At 36.5% G+C, this 21,246-nt stretch overlaps 1 protein-coding gene across 1 annotated transcript; it reads right to left on the bottom strand.

Moving 5' to 3' along the window:
- Positions 1-4,635: 4,635 nt before the first annotated feature.
- Positions 4,636-8,935, bottom strand: LOC104886561 (hypothetical protein). Its single transcript, XM_010671014.3, has 3 exons — positions 8,514-8,935; positions 5,319-5,518; positions 4,636-5,203 (listed from the first exon to the last, which is right to left on the bottom strand). Exons 1-3 carry the CDS (start codon positions 8,796-8,798, stop codon positions 4,939-4,941), a joined length of 750 nt encoding a protein of 249 aa, XP_010669316.2. The 5' UTR covers positions 8,799-8,935; the 3' UTR covers positions 4,636-4,938.
- Positions 8,936-21,246: the final 12,311 nt, after the last annotated feature.

Genomic DNA, 21,246 nt, shown 5'->3' with positions numbered 1-21,246 from the left:
GTAGACCGAAACCCCACATCAAGCAAATGTTGACGGAGTTCGGTGTACCATGCGCGCGGTGCTTGTTTAAGACCATAGAGCGCTTTATTCAACTTGCACACGTAGTTGGGGAAGTTAGGATCAACATAACCAGGAGGTTGAATAGTGTATACTTCGTCAGTGAGTGTTCCCTGCAAAAACGCGTTATTTATATCAAGTTGACGTAGATTCCACCCTTGAGTGACTGCAAGAGTGAGAATCAACCGAACCGTGGAGGGCTTGACTACAGGACTGAAGGTTTCGCTGTAGTCAATGCCAACACGTTGGTTAAATCCGCGCGCGACGTATCGAGCTTTGTATTTGGAGATGTTACCCTCGGGATCTTTCTTAATTCGAAAGACCCACTTACATGTGACGACATTGTGGGAGGGAGAGGGTGGAACTAAGGTCCAGGTTTTATTTTGGAGGAGTGCCGAAACTTCTTCATCCATGGCTTTGCGCCACACAGGGCTTTTTAGGGCTTGAGTGATATTGCGAGGTTCGGTTTCTTGTGAGATGGCAGTGAGGTTGAGCTTGGCAAGAGGTTTGCGAATCCCGTGACTGAGACGGGTGTTGTGGGTATGGGTAGGGGGAGGTGAGGGGGGTGTAGGGGAGAGAGGGGAGGCAGGAGACGAGGAGGGTGAGGAGGTAGGAGATGTAGGTAGAGTAGGGGATGCGGGAGCCGTGTGGGCTGATGAGGATACGGAAGAGGGAGAGGGGGTGGGCGTGGGTGGAGGTGAGTGGGAGCAGCGGAGATCGTTAGGCGGGGAGGAAGGAGAGGGAGAGTTGTTTGAGAGGGAGGTGGCAGGGTCGGGTGGGGGGTTAGTTGGCGTGAGTGTGGGAATGGCTAAGGGACACCATTCATCGAGAAGAGTTGGGAGAGAGGGAGTGGAGGTTGTTTGTGAGGAGAAGGGAAAAACATGTTCAACGAAGTGAACGTGACGAGAGCAATAGATTCGAGTGGTAGTGATATCAAGGCAGTAGTAGGCACTTTGGGAGGAAGAGTAACCTATGAACACACAGGGTATAGATTTTTGTTGTAGTTTATGAGAGGTGTAAGGTTTGAGCCAGGGATAGCAAAGACACCCAAAGCTACGGAGTTTAAGATAATTTGGTTCGGTGCCAAAGAGAGTAGAGTAGGGGGAAGCATTGTGAAGGGTAGATGTAGGTAAGCGGTTTATGAGATATACGGCGGTAGCGCACGCATTTGTCCAGTAGGTGAGGGGCATGGAGGAGTGAGTTAGAAGGGTGAGAGCAGATTCGACAATATGTCTATGACGGCGCTCGGAAAAACCATTATGTTGGGGAGTATGGGGAGGGGTGGTGAGACGAGAGATGCCATCAATGGATAAGTAGTCTTTGAGAGCATCATACTCGCCACCATTGTCGGAGTAAAGGGAGATGAGAGGTTTTTGGAAATATTTTTCAACTAACGCTTTGAACCGAATGAATACCGGTTTAGTGTCAGATTTGAGTTTGAGAGGGTAAAGCCATGTATATTTTGAGAAATGATCGATAAAAATAACATAGTATTTATAGCCATCATGAGAGATAATGGGGGAAGACCACAAGTCAGTATAAACATATTGTAAAGGTGCAGTGGATGAGATAGATGAGACATAAAAGGGAAGTTTATGACTTTTATTGCACGCACAAGCATTACAATCTAGAGTGGAGATACTAGAAACATTGAGATTATTCCGAGATATAAGATGCCTAAAAACTTTTTGAGATGGATGCCCTAAGCGGTGATGCCAGTCAAGAGAAGTGGTGCTTGTGAAAACTTGAGGCGAAGCTGAAGAAAGTTCATAAACGCCTGATTTACCCGGACCCTGGAATAGAGATGCCCCCGTTTTGAGATCCTTCACAATAAAAGAATGAGATAAGAATTCGATAGAGGCATTATTGTCAAGACAAAGTTGAGAAATAGAAACAACATTACGAGACATAGATGGAACACATAAAACATTAGTGAGAGTAATAGAGTGAGAGAGATAGGAGATAGTGAGAGAGCCAATGTGAGATATGTGAAGACCCGTACCATCACCTATGATAAGTTCCTCGGTGCCATCATAGGGAGTGTGAAGGGAGAGGTTATTCAGGTCATTAGTAACGTGGTGAGATGCACCACTATCAAGGAGCCATTGAGAGGAAGAGGAAGAGGAGGGAAGATGAGCGAGATGGGCTTGAGGCGTGGTGGGGGATGGACGGTTGGTAGGAGGAGATGGAGGGGGTGGGGTGGCGGTAGGAAACTTTGCGGTAAATATAGGGCAGTGAGAAACGACGTGGCCTTGCTCACGACACCACTGGCATTTACCTAAGAAGGGCCGAGGGTGAGAGCGAGAAGAAGTGGAGGGGTGAGGGAGTAGACCGGGGTTTGGGTTTCGGCCAGGTGGGCGATTTTGTGGGCGAGCAACCGCGGCGAGCGCGGTGGCGGGAGTGTGTAGTTGAGAGCGAGTTTGGTTGATAAGGAGCTCCTTGTTGATGAGTTTCTCATGGAGTTCTTCAAATGAGATAGGGGTATCACGGGCATTGACGGACTCGATAACGGAAGTGTAGGAGTCATCGAGACCGACAAGGATGCGATCAATAAGATCTTCATGGTCCATAGGTTTTCCAAGGGAAGCAAGTTGGTCAGCGCAGGCCTTAATGGCGTGCAAAAATTCGGTAATAGAGGAGTTGCCTTTGGTGGTGCGGGTGAGTTGGTCCTTGAGTTGTTTAATGTGGCCGCGGCTAGGAAGCGCATAGGTTTTGGCTAGAGTTTCCCACAAGGTGTGGGAGGAGGTTGTGCGGGAGATTAAGGGAACAAGAGGTTGAGATAAGGTACCAACTAGGGCACCGAAAAGAAGCTTATCTTGACGTATCCAATAGACACGATCGGGGTTCAAGGTTTCGGTGCCATCAGGAGCAAGAACGGGAGGTGGGCAAGGGAAGGTGCCATCAACGAACTTATAAAGGTCATGGCCAATAAGAATGGCTTCAACTTGAAGTTTCCAGGAGAGGTAATTAGTGGATTGGAGTTTAATGGTGTTGTGGATGTTGAGAAAGGTGAAGGGCCGAGAAGGGTCAGCACCGTTGGGAATGTCGTAGGAGGGAGGGGGGTTGGAGGCAGCCATGGGAGAAGTAGTTCGACACAGAGAAGAAGATCGAGACTGATACCATATAAAGAAGAGAATGTTTTGGAGAGAAAAAATGAATGAATTTTCTCATTGATGATTTTCGCATATAAATATACAAGCAGTAGGTTTACAACTGTTAGCTATATTTTAGGAAGAGATAAAAAGATAACTATACAAAGCTACGTAAATGCATGCAGTTAAGAAAAGATAAGTACAAGTGGAATACATTAGCTAAGACTTAGTAAAAGATAAAATCTTAGCATAGGATAGAATATGGGAGAATTGACTTCGTCAATCCTTATCAACCCAATCATTACCACCACTAGACTCCTCCACCTACTCATTCAACCACCACCCAACCGCCACCAGAACCGCTTCCTTGACCACCACCTGCCGGCAACCCTAACCCAACCACCGGAACCCTAATACGACCATCGACACCCCTCCATCGTGATTCCCAGCACCACCCTAATTCACCCGCCGAAAATTACCCACCACCCCCGAAACCCATACCACCAACCACGAAACCCACCACGACCAGGAAAGAGGGGAAGGGTGGCGACCGAAAAAGAGGGGAGGCGGACGACGACCGGAAAAGAGGGGAGGGGGACGACGACCGGAAAAGAGGGGAGGGGGACGACGACCGGAAAAGAGGTGAAGGGTGGCGGTGTTAAGGGTGATATACAGTGGTGGTTGAAGGAAGATCTGTGGTGGTTAAATGATAGGGTTTCCCTTAGACATTTTGAAACAAACAACCAACTAAATCTAAGGGTTTGGCTTTCCATTCACCTTATTTCCCTTTCTTAAACCCTTTCCCTTTCCCCTTAGTGAACCAAACGCCCCCTAAGAAAAAAATATGCTTTAGAACTATTCTTACAAAATTAAACCAAAACATTGTTAGCTTTACCTACGTATATTACCGTCTACCAAACAAGTAATTTGTTAACAAATCTAGAACAAGATTTGTGTGTATTCTAACCTTTAGAGAAAATTACCCTAATCATCTTTGTATTGTACCTTCTAAGATTCTTAAGTGGTCAATTGGTCATAATAGATATGATCGTGAATATTGAATAGTTTAGAATGATTGTAGACCCACATTTTATAAATAAAATGGTTCTAATTCAGATTTTATTATGACTAATTCTAGTTCTAGAAGGTTAAAGAAACAACAATTGTATGCAAGCCCTTAATTTCATAGAAAAGCCTACAGCTAGTGACGATGCCTACGGGTCTACGTCATAGTTTTTCATAAATCATAGGAAGAATCTTTCTAGAAAACCTAGATATGATCATGGGCCGGGCATATGATTTTCTGAAAACCATATGCTTTAAAGCTTTTTCTACAAGTTTGTTCTTGACCAATTAGCAGTCAGCAAAGTATTCATCACGGCTTCTGATTTTGGAATCAGATTCCTGCGTGCATTATCTAGCACTTCCACAGGTCACAAGTATATAGCACAGTGCATACATATTGTACGGTTGTACCACATCATACTTCATAATTTCAACCAGCATTATTAACAGAAGAACAATGTAAAAAACAGGCTAAAACAAATCGACATTACAGTTAAACAACTGACTATATGAATATCTAGTGCTCATAATATACAGAAAACACTACTATGAAAATTTGATCATAAAAAAAAAGCATAAATCAAAATGAAAATTCCGCCGTCGAGCACAAGAAGATATAAGAGAATAAAGCTTCTTGTCAAGCACAACTCTACAGATTCTCACCCGCCTAAGTACCATAATAGTAGATATAGGTACGATGATTCTTAAGGATTGATTAAGGCAATCAAACCTCGGGAGCAGTCGATCTCTTACTCTGTAGTCTTGTCTGCCACTTCTTCTGTGAGGATGTTAGATCTGATAAGCCTGGCTTGAGTGACTGTGAGCCTTCATGAGATACCATAGCTGGTGGCAGTTCAGCAGGAAGTGCTGCAGCAGCGCTTGTAAAAGCATTCAGAAGAAGAAATGCCAAGATGGGAGACAAATCCAAGGTTCCTCCAAGGGGTGGGATGATTCCACGAAAGATGTTCAAGTAGGGGTCACACAAGGTGCTGAAAATCAGGAAATTGTCATTAATCATATAAACAAGCTTTTCCTTTAGCATTTCAGAAATAACAGGAATATAATTAATGGTCGATCCTAATCAGGATCATATTGCAAGCATACCTGAGGGGACTAACAATTTGGGGTGGAGCGCTCGGGAACCATGTCAAAACAAGCCTGACAACTAACAATGTGTTGTAGATATTCAGAAAATTCAGAATGCCATTAGTGACTACTATTCCTGCGACTGAATCACCAGGTAAAACAGCAGCAAAGTTGTGACTTGACAGAGAATTTAAACTCTTGTGGCTTCTGCAATGCACCTGAAACGAAAAGGTTATCTGGTCATTTTGAAAGCTCGATATGTTGTCAATGATTGTAGATTGGTCTGAAATTCCAACCAAAACCAAGAATTGTACTACTTCAGCAACCTCCCTAAATTTTACAACATTCCGTTACCCTTTCCAATGGATATTCGGTATTGTGCAAGCCTGCAAGGTATTCAATTCACTTCACCTCTAACCATATTCAATCAAGACAATCCAAGGTTAAAGGAAAGCAGCCCTCTTTGTAGTTGTACAGCAAATAAATCAACAAGTTTGGAATTTTTTTTCTTTTGCCAAATACACAAGATCTGTGAGAAATGGATAGAATACTACTTATAGCAAGAATATGACTCTGTGTCCTTCAAGGGGGGGAAATGGAGGAGTTGAGGTGAAGATGCTGATACCACAAAGCAAGTCATTTTACAGGGAAATCTTTGTTCATTTGGAGGAATTTCATACTCAGTTTGTGTGCCTTTGAGGTGTGAAATTACACAAATAACAGAGCCAGAACAGGAAAACAGCAAGTTGGCATAAAAAAAAAATCGGAAACCATCACTACTGGCCGGATATTGGTTGTGATAGTGAAAGCTGTTTTCAGCGACTCCTTAAGCCGAAAATAATTCAGTAAGAACTGGCCAAATAATGAGTGTGTAGCTTTCAAGCATGTGTTAATTTTGTCTCTAGTGTTTGCAGCCTCTCCTGCATCTTTTCATTTTTTTTGTCCTTTTTTTTAAAAGAGGTTATCCTTCTATCAAACTACTGTACTTCAGACTTCAGAGCAAAAGAAGATTCAATTAGAACAATGATAAGTTAACTATAACTAATGTGTATCTTGTTGTTTGAGGGATGTAAAAGTCTAGATGTACATAGTCTTACCTCTAACTAGTTAGCACACAAAACTCCATTGATTACAGAGTACATACAAAGAACTCAGCCATAAAGAGTAGACATGCATTTTCAGCTCCATAACTTGGGACATTATGAAAAGCTGAAAGCATGACTTCCTGTGGCAGTTCCCCTAAGAATACATTTATATATTTTACATGAAGCAAATACAAAGATTTCAGATCTGCTTATGATATGGATATAAAGCCATTAAATCTAGTTCTTTAAGTTTTAAAAGGTTATATGGAAAATCTTGAAGTTCGTGAAGAGTTTTGAGGTTCTTCAAGTTCATGTTGATGGTTTAGAGCTGTTCATCTTTTCAGCTTTAATTCAATAAGTTTGGATCATATTGGTCTTTTTTGAGAGTCTTTATTTCATGATCAAGCGAGTAGGATGGTTGGATGAAAGTCTGCACTTGCTTGGAGATCAAGAAAAGCAACCAATAACTTGGTTTTAGTACAAACTAGCTATTTGGAGATTGTATATTGCTTGGACATCAAAATTTCTGATCAAATGCTCGTTCAGTAGTTGTTTGCAACTTTTTAGTCTTCCTAAATCAATCCAAGTATTATTATGGAAAGTTGATTGGAACCAAGGGGGAAGTAAACTTGGAGTTGGACTTCCTAGTTCCACATAGTTTTGTGAACCTTCTAATTACAGATTTTTCAAAGGTGTTTTCCTTGTAATCCAAGGTTGCTAACTATCTTAATTAGTTTAGATTTAACTTTTGTAGTCATATAAGGCTTAAGGCATATTTTTACTTCCAAAGTATGATAGGGTTACTAATAGGTTTTAGTTTCTTTTCCTACAAAAAATCGTGGCTTAATTGGCTCTAACTATAGCTTTTGGGTTGTAGGAATTTCATTTATGGAGTTGAATTGAGAAGTGTGACTTCTAAGACTCTGCTTGAGAACTATTATGATTAGTAAGTGGAAGTGATCCATCAGGCGTGGAAAACCTGTATCAAGCTTAGATTAATTAATTTGGTGTGTGAAGCCACATTAATCGTCGTAATTCTTTCTTAATCTGAGAGTTTGGTGATTGAAACCTGACAATTAACTAGAACCGCTTAGTTTCATCCGATTGAGTGAAGATTGCAAGAAACTAAGCTACTATCCATCCGGATACATCAGCTTCTGGGAAAAAGTTCTAAGATTTGAGTATACGCTGGGTTATTGCTTCTTACTCAAAAAGTGGTTCAGTAAGTCTCCAATGATGCCCTAGTCCTCCCTTAGAGTGCATATGATGAACATGCCCATTCGACAACGGAAAGAAGTATCTGATTCATCCACATCAATTCATTCTCATACTCTTTGAACATGAGTACATGACTAACCATACCTAGTCCAGGATCCCAAATGTAAACCAATAATCTTGTAACCCTCGACCAAATGACAACGAATCTCTACTTTTGCAGATACCATTGACACTCTTACACCCAAATTTACTATTAGCCCTGATAATTATCAATTTCTCTATTCTAACTGCTCGTTTTAACATTCTCAAACACATCATACTCGTTACAGATTCAGACAACCGTACCACCCAATTCTACCCAAAGTAACATACATAAACACCCCAAGAGAATAGAGATCCTCCAACCAAACACAAAACTCCAATTTTTACACTCACCTGCAATAATCATCTAAACACACTTATTTGGCGCTAAACAAAAACCATAGAGTAGATAAGATCAGATTTATTAGCATATTTAACCAGCAAATACCACATTATGTCTTGTTTGTATAGCACATGACATGAGAGCATTTTACAATAACAAGTAACATCAGGTAAGTAATTGATATTCTAAAAGGATAGTTCGTTTCTTAATATGCTCTTTGCAACGGCAATTTATTATTCTATTGTTTACCAAAAAATCAAAGAACGAGTCAATTTTAGCTCCAATTCATCCAAATTCATCCAATATGTTCATCAACAAACACCCTCAAGACCCATTAAATAATCAAATTTAAGAAATTCAGCAAAAACCCACAATGGAATTCAACTCAATCGACCAACAATAATTCATAAACAATCTAAAAAAGCAACAAAAAAAAATCAATCTTTTACAATCTAAAAGAAGAGATAAAGAGGGGCAATGAATTACCTGGGAGAAATTGTGAATGTAGGATGAGAAAGAGAGGAGTTTGTTGAGAAAGGGATTCTGGGTAGCAGAAAAATGAAGGGATTGAAGACATTTGTCAGCAGTTGAGGCGATTGTTTTGTGGAAATTGTGAAGAACTTCAACAGGAGAAAGTGCAACATTTGAAGTGGGTTTAGAGAAGAATTGTTGGGGACTAAAAGTTGGTGCAATAACTGGGAATATTGCTAATAAATTGGGTAACTCGCATTTGGTAGTTTTCTCAGAAGTGGGTATGGAATTGGAAGCCATTTTGTTGGTTTTTCAGACACACTCTTCTTGTCCAACGCTTTCTTCAAGACTTGAGGGAGGGCTGAGGCAGAGGTGGATGATGATAAAACCCACCATAACGGATAGGCTTGTATTTACCCGGTTTCTTGTGTATTTTTTTAGTTTGCATGTCTTAATTGGGTAGTCGTTAATGTAGTACTTTTTAATCTTAAACTAGTTTTTTATTTCCCGGGCGATGCCTCGGGTCAGTTACAATAAACAAATATGTTATTGTTTTTTATTTCATAATTTATTTTGCTACTTTTCGTATTTTTTTTGTCTATTAAGAAATTGAAAATTTCACGTCACGACATGATAAGTAAATTTTTTTTGAAATCTTTGAGTTTGAAAACAATACCTAAAAAGGAATTGTGGTAAGATAATATGACATCAATATTCTGTTGTAAGTTACATAATAAGAGTGTTAAAGATGTGCTCACTCCGTTTTTTTAATTGCTACATTTTTCTTAATTCGGGTACTTGGTCCACCATAAAGTAGTACTTTAATATTTGTTCTTCTCTTTTTCCACCCAAAAATACTACTTTTTTCACTTTTTCTCATCATTTTACATCAATGGATCAAAAAGTACACTCCAAAAAGCTTGAAAGTGACATCGCATAAATTATTGTGCATACAACGACAATGTAGCAATAAAAAAAATGGAGGAAATATATACTTTTTAAGTCTTTTTTAGTTAACTACAATTATTACAAGACTTTATCATATTTATATGAAACATTAAACAACAAAGTCATAGTGTATTGATGGTTAAGCTCTTATTTTTCATTTCAAAGGTCATGTGTTTGATACCTTGCATTTACATTATTTTTAAAAGTGAGAAGTACACATGAATATAAAGCGTTTACATTAGAAATTTGAGGAGAGTGTCACGTGGCACATAGTCTTTCTTTCGCACGCCTTTTAATATATTTGTATAGACTAGTATTTGCGCCAGGGCGCTGCCCCGGGTTGGTATTGTGTTTTCAAACTCGATATGCATTTTTTTCCAATCCCATTGAAATATATAAAGGAAAACTCGACATGTAAAAGGTACAAATATAATAATGTGGACACTTCAAACATGATTGAAAGTTGGTTGAGATGGTAATTGTGTCATGTATAATTGCAAGAGGTCACAAGTTCAAATCTTGTTGCAAACTAATTTTACTTTTGTTAATTGACATGGCTCATAAAGGATAGGAGTTAGCTCAAGTGGGTAGAGCGCTCCCCCTTGGCCCTGAGGTCAGGAGTTCGATCCTTACCCCCAGCATTATGCTGGGGTATGTCCTTCGCATGCTATGCATGCCTTATCAGCCAATGTGCTGGTGTTTTCTATAGGCTAGTAGTCTTATAGGGGTTAGCCTGACTTAATTTCCTAATAAAAAAAATTGACATGGCTTATGTACACACTATAATTTTTTGCACGCGATGCGTGCTTGCATTTTTTTCGAATTAGAAACTCGATTTTCTTTGACATAAGAGTCAAAATTTGAACATTAGACATACGAAGTATAATTGTTTTAGTTGCAAAATTTGATTGGTTTAGTTTATGTCACTTAAGTCTCACACCTTTTTTTTTTTTTTGTACTTTTCAAAGTTAAATTCTATGAAAAGAATATAAATTTTATTGAATATATTTATGTTTCTAATATTATAATTTTTAGTTGATTTTTGAATTAACTACAGTATTTCATAAATTGCAAAGAAAGTGGACACTTTGATTTCAAGTCAGTTTTTCATAGGTTGTAGTAGTTTGGAAGTGAATTTTTAAGTTTTTGTAAAGTTTTCTCATTTTAGTGATTTGCATAACGTAAATTATGCAATTTTATGATTTTAGTTGACTTGTGAGTGATTGTTATAATTATATTTTTGGTATTTTTGTTTCAAGCCCCTTTGATTCTTGAATGATATTTTACATAAACCTTTTTACCTCATATAATAGAGATATGTTGTACTTTAATTCTTGAATGATATTTTAAAAACCGCAGCAATATATTAATTACCTATTGTTTCCCCCTTAATTGCTGCGCGGCCAAAACCGCCGCAATAGGCCACTTAATGACCGCAGCAATAAACAATTATTCTACTAGTGAGATCATCAGTGGTTCATTGTTATTTATGGTAAAAGGAAAATTTTAGGATTCGGTGATGTTGACGATGAAGAAGAATATGATAAGTTTGATGATAGCCCCCTTTTCTCTATCCCAAATGATGATATGATGGATCTGCCTGGTATCGAAAATAGTTACATGCGCATGGATCACCAAGAAGGAACAACGGTTATCGAGCAATCTATTGACCAAAATTAAAGGTAAAAAAAGTTCTATATGAGTAGGGGTGAAAGTTATTCGGATAATATCCAAAATCCAATCCAATCCAATCTGAATTAGTAATTCGGATCGGATTTGAACTGTGTTCGGATTGGATCGGATTGAGATTTTTTGAAAAATTGGATTTTCAGATCGGATTGGATTGAGGGTGATCGGATCCAAAAATCCAATATAACCAAATAGTAATATGCCTTGTATTATGTATCTGGATTGGGTTTAAGTGCTTAACTGATTTTTTTTATAAAATAACTACTCCATAGCCCAATACACATAGCACTTCAACCCTTCCCCTAAAACACAAAGTGCACTTAGTTCCTCATTTCCTAAATCTACTAAGTTGGTTTTGTGCTTAATTCATTTAGGGTGCGTTCTATTCAACTTATTGGACCTGAACTTATTGGAACTTATCTGAACTGAACTTATTGAACCTGAACTGAACTTATTGGAACTTATTAAACCTGATTGGACCTGATTGGACCTGATTCAACTTATTGGACCTGATTGAACCTGATTGGAACTTATTGGACCTGATTGAACCTGATTGACCTTATTGGACCTTATTGGAACTTATTGACCCTGATTGAAACTTATTAGACCTTATTGGACCTGATTGAAACTTATTAGACCTTATTGAACCTGATTGAAACTTATTTGACCTTATCAGACAAAAACATTGACCATGAATAACATAAATATTACCACTAACGTAAATACTACCCCTCAAAATTTTTTATGGAATAATAATTATTATAATTCGTCCTTTAAAAAATAATGATTATTAATTATCTGTTATGATAATTAATTTAACAAAAAAATTACTATTTATATATTTGCCTATACATAACTTTCATCACTAATATATCTAATAGTATTGTTTTAATTTTATAAAATACTAGTAGAAAATCAAAAAATTAATTTTATAAAATACTAGTAGAAAATCAAAAAATTAATTTTATAAAATACTAGTACATAATCCGCTAATAAAATTAATACAAATAAATAATAAAATAATAGACATAATACAAATAAATAATAAAATAATAGACACTAATACAAGTATAATACTATATAATCATTGTGGTACTTTAATTAAAATTCTAATAATAACATAATCCGCTAATAGTGATATGAAATTATGAATAACAAAATAGTGGACAATAATACAAATGTTTATCAAACATTGACTATTTGGACCTTATTGGACCTTATTAGACCTGATTGGAACTTATTGGACCTTATTAGACCTGATTGGAACTTATTGTACCTGATTGGAACTTATTGCACCTGATTGGAACTTATTGGACCTTATTAGACCTTATTGGAACTTATTGCACTTATTAGACCTTATCTGAACTTATCTGAACTTATCTGAACTTATCTGAACTTATTGGACCTGAAACTTAATTTTTTAAGTTGAACAGAACGCACCCTTAATCGAAAAACTAGAGTTCTAAAAACAATCGGATTTTTGGATCGGATCCAATCTAGAGTATGAAAATTCGGATTGGATTGGATCGGATTCAAACCCTAATTGGTTTGGATTCGGATTGAAATCCAAATTTTATTTGGATCGGATTGGATTAGGCCCTAATCCAAACCGCACACCGAACTTTCACCCCTATATATGAGTAATTTGAATTATAAATTGATGAGTTTTTAATAGATTTCCTTACAATAATATGTTGAGGCATGTGTATATATACTCCTTCCGTCCCAAAATACTCTTTACACTTTTCTTTTTTATCTATCCCAGAATACTCTTTACACTTCTATTTTAGGATATGACCCACTGTTATTTTAATCATTCTACCTTTTAATTATTTATCCACACTATCTCTCCTCCCAATAAAATAATACCACTCTTATTACCTACCAACTCTAACCATGGCCAACATTATGTCTCCTTAAAATAAAATAATACTACTTTTATTTTATTAACTACTAACTCCTATCACATCTACTTTTGAATAAAAAATAATAATTGATAACCAAATAACAACTTATAATTTAAAACTACTTGCATTGATAAGTGTCAAGAGTATTTTGGGATGGAGGGAGTATTATTTTAAATTTTGTTAATTAACACTTTTTTGTTGTTTCTATATATGTGCTACAAATATGGCTAGTGAAGGTTCGAGCGATCACTCATCAGATGCACCGTTTATCCTAGAAAAGGAGCCTGGCCAGGGGGAGGATAACGATCGTGCTGCAAATAGTGCTGCAGAAGCGTTAGATGCTTGGTGGGAAATAAACATGAGAAGAAGAGAACGGAATGCTTTACTTGGCATTGAGGTGACATCTGATTCACGTCAGCCACCCCACTTAGGTTCGCGCTTATTTGATTATTGTGAATATTGAATATGTAACTTATTTGTTCGTTCTTTAGTTTAGTTTCCTTATTTTGATTCTTAGATCGTCGTCAGACCAGTGCATATTATGGTGCACAAGGGAGGAGGAAGAAGTCAAGTGGGAAGACAAAGGCATATAGAAAGAGTAAAAGAGGTCCCACGATGAGGCTCAACAACACAGAAGATATGTACTTACAGTTTGATAAGTTGGGGAGACCAACATGTAATTATTGACTGTAAGATAGTTATAATTTATCATGCTTACAACCGAAACATGTTTGAATTTCCAATCGTTTGTTCTATTAGGTCCGTGGCGAGCCAAGTATGGTATTTGGGTCGATCTTTCTCAACGTAGGCTTAACATCAATTGGAAATGGAGAAACATTTCTCCTGCCCCGTTGGATTTGATGTGGACAAGCACTATGGTAAGATACGTTGATGATTTTCGTAACTATACCATTTACAATTTTGGGATTTATTGTACTAATGATGACCTAATGTGCTTATTTATTTGTTGATGATGGAAAACATAATATGTTTCACCTCCGGACGAGGTGAGATTGAAGAAAAAATACTTATATACTGTGAACACTAGATGGAGGGCTTTTAAGGGTAAATTGGTATTTGGTTGGATCACAATGGCCAGAGTCAGATCAAAGGAAGAGAAGCAAGGTGATAACCCTCCAGATATATAGAAGCATATCAAGATGGAGGATTGGCTTACTTTTAAAGAGTCTATGACGACGTCAAATGAGGATGTAGTAAGTTTATAATCTAATTAACTTGATTATATTAATTTAAATTATATTCTACTAACTTAATATGTTTTCTTTTTACAAAAAAAAGCGAGAAAAAACGATCCAAAGTGCAAAAAAGAACACACATCATCATCACTTAGGTCAAAGGAACTATGGGGATGCTAGAGAGTTGTAGAAGCATGATAACTTCTTTCCACCTAGTTTTGATTATGTATCGTTATCTAGTACACCATTCTCCTCGGTGTCCTCTCATATTAACCGGGGTGATGACTGGTGGTGTGCGATGCATAAGAAAGATCTTGTCACTGAATAACAATTTATTCCAATTGAGGAGATAAAGATTGCAGTTGACAAATACGTATGTATATGACTATAACTTTTACTTTGACATATCCATACGTTTTTTTTTTATTAACTATATTATTATTTGTAACTTGCTTTTTGGACAGTTGGAGTACAAGGATAAGCAAGCAAAGGGTGAGTTCACTCCGATAAATAACAAAGACGCCCTTTTTATGGCTCTTGTAGAGAAGCCAGATCATTCGAGTCGTTGTTATGATTTTGGAGGCATCAATGTGAGCTATTGGAGGGCTTTTGGCCATCCATCTCCTAGGAACATTGGAGCTCGAGGCAGAAACAAGAGGAAGCATTCATGAGGAAATTGTCTGAAAGGTGGAGAAATGTCATTGCAACGTATATGTAGAATGTGGGGGCTTTCACAACCCACTCAACTACCTACTCCATCATTTGTTCCATCATCTGCATCACCATTTTTTGCACCATTTGCTTCACCATCTACTGGGCCATCTGCCTCACAGCCCACTCACCTACCTACTCTACCATCTGGATTTTTTGACACCCAGTCTCCTTGGTTGAAGGTACATATATTTAACATATAGACACATGCTTTATACAAATAATTATACGTAATTAGAACTTTACATTATTGTTAGGACGAGATGTCATATCGATTATATTTGATAGATCCAACTAGTGGAGTGACTTGCCTAGTGGCAGTTGCACATTCTTATGCTTTTGATGAGACCACTACAATTCATGGGTCTACAATGATGAATGATCACCTTCGAGTGAAATTTCATCGTTATGTAGAGAAGTATGGACATTTTCCACTACCTGTCCCTGTCCCCACATATGAAATCAACACTACAGCTACTGCTTTGGGTACGTGGGTGCAATGGCCAAAAAATTTAGTGCAAATGTTAACTGATGAGGTAGTTGTTCAAATCTTCTCCATTTTTGTAAAAATAATAGTGTTTAATTTAAAAATTACATAATCTTATACACGTTCTCAACAATAATTATTAGGTTACACCGACACCTAAAAAACAAGAGGGGATTTCGGGGGATGCTGATGTCCTAGCCAGCAGCTTTTAGCCGATTCGACTACTCTTTATAGTCCAATTGTCGATGATACATCGTTATTAGAATCCCTCACTGAAGAATATAGAGAGTTAGCAGACACATTTGCCCTTGTCGTCGCAGACGATGATACCATTGGTGTTACCTTGTCGAGCTCCATGTTCCATTATCTAGAAGGTTCCACCGCTTTTCTGACCAAGGAGGATGTTGTTCAGTTCTTGAAAGGGGAGATGCTTAATATTTCTATTATCCAAGTGTACATGAGGTAAGAATAATCAAAATTTATGATTTTTTTTACATTTGATTGTATAATAGTTGTATTTTGCACATAAATTTTACATTTGTCTATTTTTTATATAGGGCATCGCAAACTGACTTGAGCGGATTTGGGGATGTTGTTCGTGTTTGTTTGATGTATCCGTAGAGTACTGTGGATGTGAATGCAACAACTTAAATCCAGTGTGCTTTGACTCGATCCGTCCTTGATGGTGCTAGTATCATCTTCGCGTGAATCTTTCAAGGGTAATATTCTATCTTAATAGTTTTACAAATGTTGATTGTTGGATAGTATTTTGATTTAACAGTAACTTTTGTCATTCAATCTTGCAATAGCCGTCATTGGATGCTCCTTGTCATATGTCCCACACTCGCGATAATTTATGTCTTTGATTCTGCTAGCATACACAAGGAGCGGAAGTTAAAAATTAAACCGGCTATGATAGCGTAAGTTGATCGGTTTGATATATTTTAAATGGATTCAGATTATAATATAAAGCAAATAAAGTGTAAATTATTTGATGTTTTGTTATGTAGTGCTTTTAGGCGGTTTTGGATGAGCGGCAACAAAGTTCGTCGGGACAAGCAATTCTTTGGAAGCGTGTTGAGGTATAATATACTTATTTTATTCAATTAAAAGCCTATATATGTTAATCTCATTATTCGATAAATTTCCTCATTTTCTTAAAACTTATAATACAGTGCCCACAACAACAAGGAAGTGAGGAGTGTCGTTTTATTTGTCATGCGTAATATTACGTACTCAGTTTATATTCTGGTTCGGAGGATTTCACTTACATAAGTATTTGTAACTTACATACATACATACTATGGGCGTTCCTATCAATAGTTGGGAAAGCTCAAAAATAATCTTTATTTGGGACCGAAAATGGCGGAACACCCATAGTTGAGACTGTTCCTATCAATTTTTCATACTTCCTCCGTTTCAAAATAGATGCTACATTGTTGACTTTTCCACTATTCATGAATGAGGTTTGACCATGCATTATTACTATTAGGTAAAATCAAATGTTATAATGTAATATGTTGTTGGATTTGTCTTAATGTATATTTCGAAAATCAAAATTTTATACTTTACTCTAATACATAATTAAAGATATTAGTAGTCAAAGTAGTGCCTCGACAAGCGTTTTAGTCAACAATGTACCATCTATTTTGAAACGGAGGAAGTAATATATACATACATATGTATATATGTATATATATATGTGTATATAGGAGCAAGATCACATGAGAATGTTTTTTACATGAGAAATAAGAATGAATCTCAACCATACAATTGGATTAGAGTTACACCACTTGTTCATTAGAGTTATACCCCCTAACAAATTTTGAGCCTAGAAATTATTATTAATTTTTTTTTCTAATATTCATTTCTTGGAGTTACATCACTTATTTAATAAGAGTTATATCGCGTAAAATTCATTCTAATTTCTCTTGTAAGTGTGCATTCTCATATGAACTCATTTATATATATATATATATAGGATTCGCACGATATTTATGTTGAATTTTGAATCGTATTTATTTCTTGTTGAACTGGATATTAGATGATGGATGTTGGAGGAAAATTCGTTGTTAGAGGATGATGGATGTTGTTTGTTGGATGAATTTTGGTGGATGTTGGTTGTTTAGGACAATTAGATGATGAATGTTGCATATAATATTGTACAAGTTAATTCTCAATTATGGATTTATCCAATTTACAAACGGAGGTCTCACGAAATTTATACAGAAAATATTGCTGCAGCTCCTGAATTCTGCTTCCTACATGAGGAGGTTGGATGGAAAATGCATGCATAAATAATTTTTATATAAAAAAAATCAATATATTGCTGCGATTTTGCCCAGGAACCGCAGCGATATCTCAGCCTATTGCCACAGTAAAAAACCGCAGCTATAGATTAATTACCTATTGTTGCACCCTTAATTGTTGCGCGGTCAAAACCGCCGCTATAGGCCACTTAATTACCGCCACAATTAGTATGTATTCTACTAGTGTGGAGAGCAATTCTCTTGATGAAAAACCATCCCATTACGATTATACCAAATGAACCACGAAGTAATAGCAAAAATCTCTAATTGAGAGCTTGAGAAGCAAGATTTCAGCTTTGACAAATGATCAACAAATGATGAGTCATCCATAATAATGAGAGGGGAAATCCAATTCATATGACTATGAAAAAATCTTCAAACACATCTATAATGAAAGGACAACTGGAGAAAAGATGTGAGTAATCCTCAGAGTGATAACTACAAAAGATATAGTTCATAGGGAGAAAAACATGACTTAATTCCAACCCTTTTTTATAGGAAGACCATTTTGCCAAAATTTCCAAATAAAGAATTTAATTTTTTAGGGAACTTTCAGTTTCCAAATCCAATGAAAAATTGTAGGCTCAGCTGACTGTGAGTTTAGACCTTGAATTAGATCAATATTTGATTTAACTGGATATTTTCCATCAAGGGAGAGACCCGAAAAAAGTTTGTCAGAAATATAATTACATAATAAGTAAGTTAGCCACTGCATTAAAAATAGCTAGCGGGATAAACTGTAAAAGAAGAGATTTATCACATTGACGAACCTGATTAATAAAATAACTAACTTTAGTTTTTTCAGTCTCACTAACTACAGGACATACATCCACAATGGGATAGTTAAAAACTCAATTATCATACCAAAAAGAGATGTTCCACCATTCCCACATTCCGTCTTACCCCATTTTTTAAAAAAGCTTCTTAATCCCATAAGTTTTCTCCATTGCAAAGAAACATTAGCTTTGATTTTATAAGAAAACAAATCATCCGACTTTAAATACTTTTTCTTAACTAAATTTAAGCATAAGTTTTCTGGAGAATCTAAAATTTTCCAAAGAAGCTTGAACTGAAGGGTAATATTATATTAGTCTTAGCTTTCCTAAGCCCCAAACCTCCAAATTTCTTGAGTCTACAAATCTTGGCCCACCCTATCTAGCTTGGAGACTTAGCACTGAGGCTTTACTCTAGAAAAAGTTCATATAGCATTTATCTAAGGAAGAAAGAACTGCAGGGGGTAAAGTAGTAAAATTTTGTATTTGATAATTGACTTTCGTTGCTAGATTAGAATAAGAATGGTCCTACCCGCCTGAGATAAAGAGTTAACTTTCCATTTGGTCAATTGAGACGAAACTTTTTCTTGAAGATCAGCAAGTAGCATTAGTTACTTTGGTACTAATAATTGGGCATCTATCCAAGATATTTGCCTAAAGAGAATGATTCCTCCATTTGCAGGATATTAGCGAAATTAGCAGAAATTACTTTTGAAATATTTTGAGTACATTGGAAAGCAGACTTATGAAAATTAACAAGTTGGCCTGACATATAACATTACTTATCTAAAATATTTTTGATAATATGACAGCTATTCTCAGTAGCTTTAGCAGACACCATAGTGTCATATGCAAAAGTCAAAAAAGGAATTTTAACCACTAGTAGAATAAATGCTTATTGTTGCGGTCATTAAGTGGCCTATTGCGATGATTTTGGGCGGGCAACAATTAAGGGCACACCAATAGGAAATAGGGTACCCTATTGTTACGGTTCCTAATTGAAGCCGCAACAATATGTATTTTTTTAATATTAATAAAGTACACCTATTGCTGCAGTTTTGAGCCAAACCTGCAGCAATATATGCACTTTTTCAAAAAAAAAAGTTTTTTTTAAAATTAAAATCTTCAATATTAAGAATACTTAAAATGCAATAAAAATTAAAGGTAACTAAAATAGCAGATCAATCAGCGAAAATACAACATAAACATAACCTAAATCAAAGCTCATTCAAGGAATGTGACCAAAAGATGTATTTCAACATTCAACAAAAAGATTCAAATTCATAAAATATCAACTGAAGACAATCCTACACATCGATCAAAAATTAAAAAAATAAAGAAAATAAAAAATACAGAAGTTTAGATTTAAATCGAAATTAAAATGAAAATGAAAAAATAAAAAATATAGAAATTTAGATCTAAAGGAAAAAAACAGAAAAAAAAACTAAACAGGGATTTGAAGAGCCGTCGAAGGAGCTTCTTGAAGGACAAACAGATCTCCAAGATCCACCAAAGTTTAGATCTAAAAAATACAGAAGTTCAGATCTAAAGGGAAAAACTAGAAAAAAAAAAAACTAAAAACGGATCTCGTATGGTTCGTCTTCGTCTGGTTCGAAGGACAAACAAAGGCGACGAAGAACTCTCGAGTCCAACGACGAACCGGAATCAGCGGATGTCGAACTTCGGTGGATTTCGTTTTAACCCGTTTCGTCGAGGAACCGCTACATCCGACTGTTTTGATGAGAGGAAACGCACAGCCAACGGTGTTTTCGAGGAGTGAGACTCGACGATTTTCAGCGAAAGTGGAAGGAGAATCGACAGTCTTCAGCGAAAGTGGAAGGAGATCCGTAGAGGAAGGAGGATATTGCGATGGTGATGAAAGGAGTGAGAGGAAAGAGAAGGAGTGAGAGGCGTGAGATGAGAAGGGGAAGGCGCCTATGTGACAGGAGAAAAGAAATGAGGAAAAAAAACCCTAAGTGACACGCCTTTTATATTTTTTTAAATATTTTTTAATGATATTGCTGCGGTTTTTATCAAGAACCGCAGCAATATATTAAAATATTATTTTTTAATATATTGCTACGGTTTTTGTCAAGAACAGTAGTAATATGTTTGGTCAAATAGTCAACTTTTTTCAAAAAAATTCATGTTGACACTGCTGCGATTTTAGGTCGAAGCAGCAATATCTTTGTTTTATATTTTACCTTTTCTTTTTACGTGATATATTGTTGCGTATGGGTAAAACCGCAACAATAAGCAATTATTCTACTAGTGAACTCTTGAGTGTCCTAATTTAACACCTATAGATTTAGCTCCAATTGAAGTAGCTTGATGCAGTTGACGAGCTACAATTTCTGCACATAGAATAAAGATATAAGGAGATAAAGGGTCTACTTGACGAATTACTCTTGACAGGAAAAAAGTTTCTCCGGTAATACAATTAACTAAAACAGAAATAGAGATAGTATTAATACATTGTTGTAGCCATTCTATCCAACGAGAATAGAAACCCAATTTCTCAAAAGTAATAAAAATGAACTCTTATTCTAAACGATCATATGTTTTCTCCATACCTAATTTCAAAGTTATCCATCATTCCTGCCCTTTTTTTATTTCTAAAAGAATGGAAAACTTCATGTACTATGAGCACATTATCTTGAATTAATCTTTCAGGGACAAAAGCTCCTTGCAATAGGTGAATAATCTTACCAATAACAACTTTTAACCT

This window comes from Beta vulgaris, chromosome 2 (genome assembly GCF_026745355.1).
Source record: "Beta vulgaris subsp. vulgaris cultivar EL10 chromosome 2, EL10.2, whole genome shotgun sequence".
Lineage (NCBI taxonomy): Eukaryota > Viridiplantae > Streptophyta > Magnoliopsida > Caryophyllales > Amaranthaceae > Beta > Beta vulgaris.
This window is presented reverse-complemented; position numbering and strand designations above follow the sequence as displayed.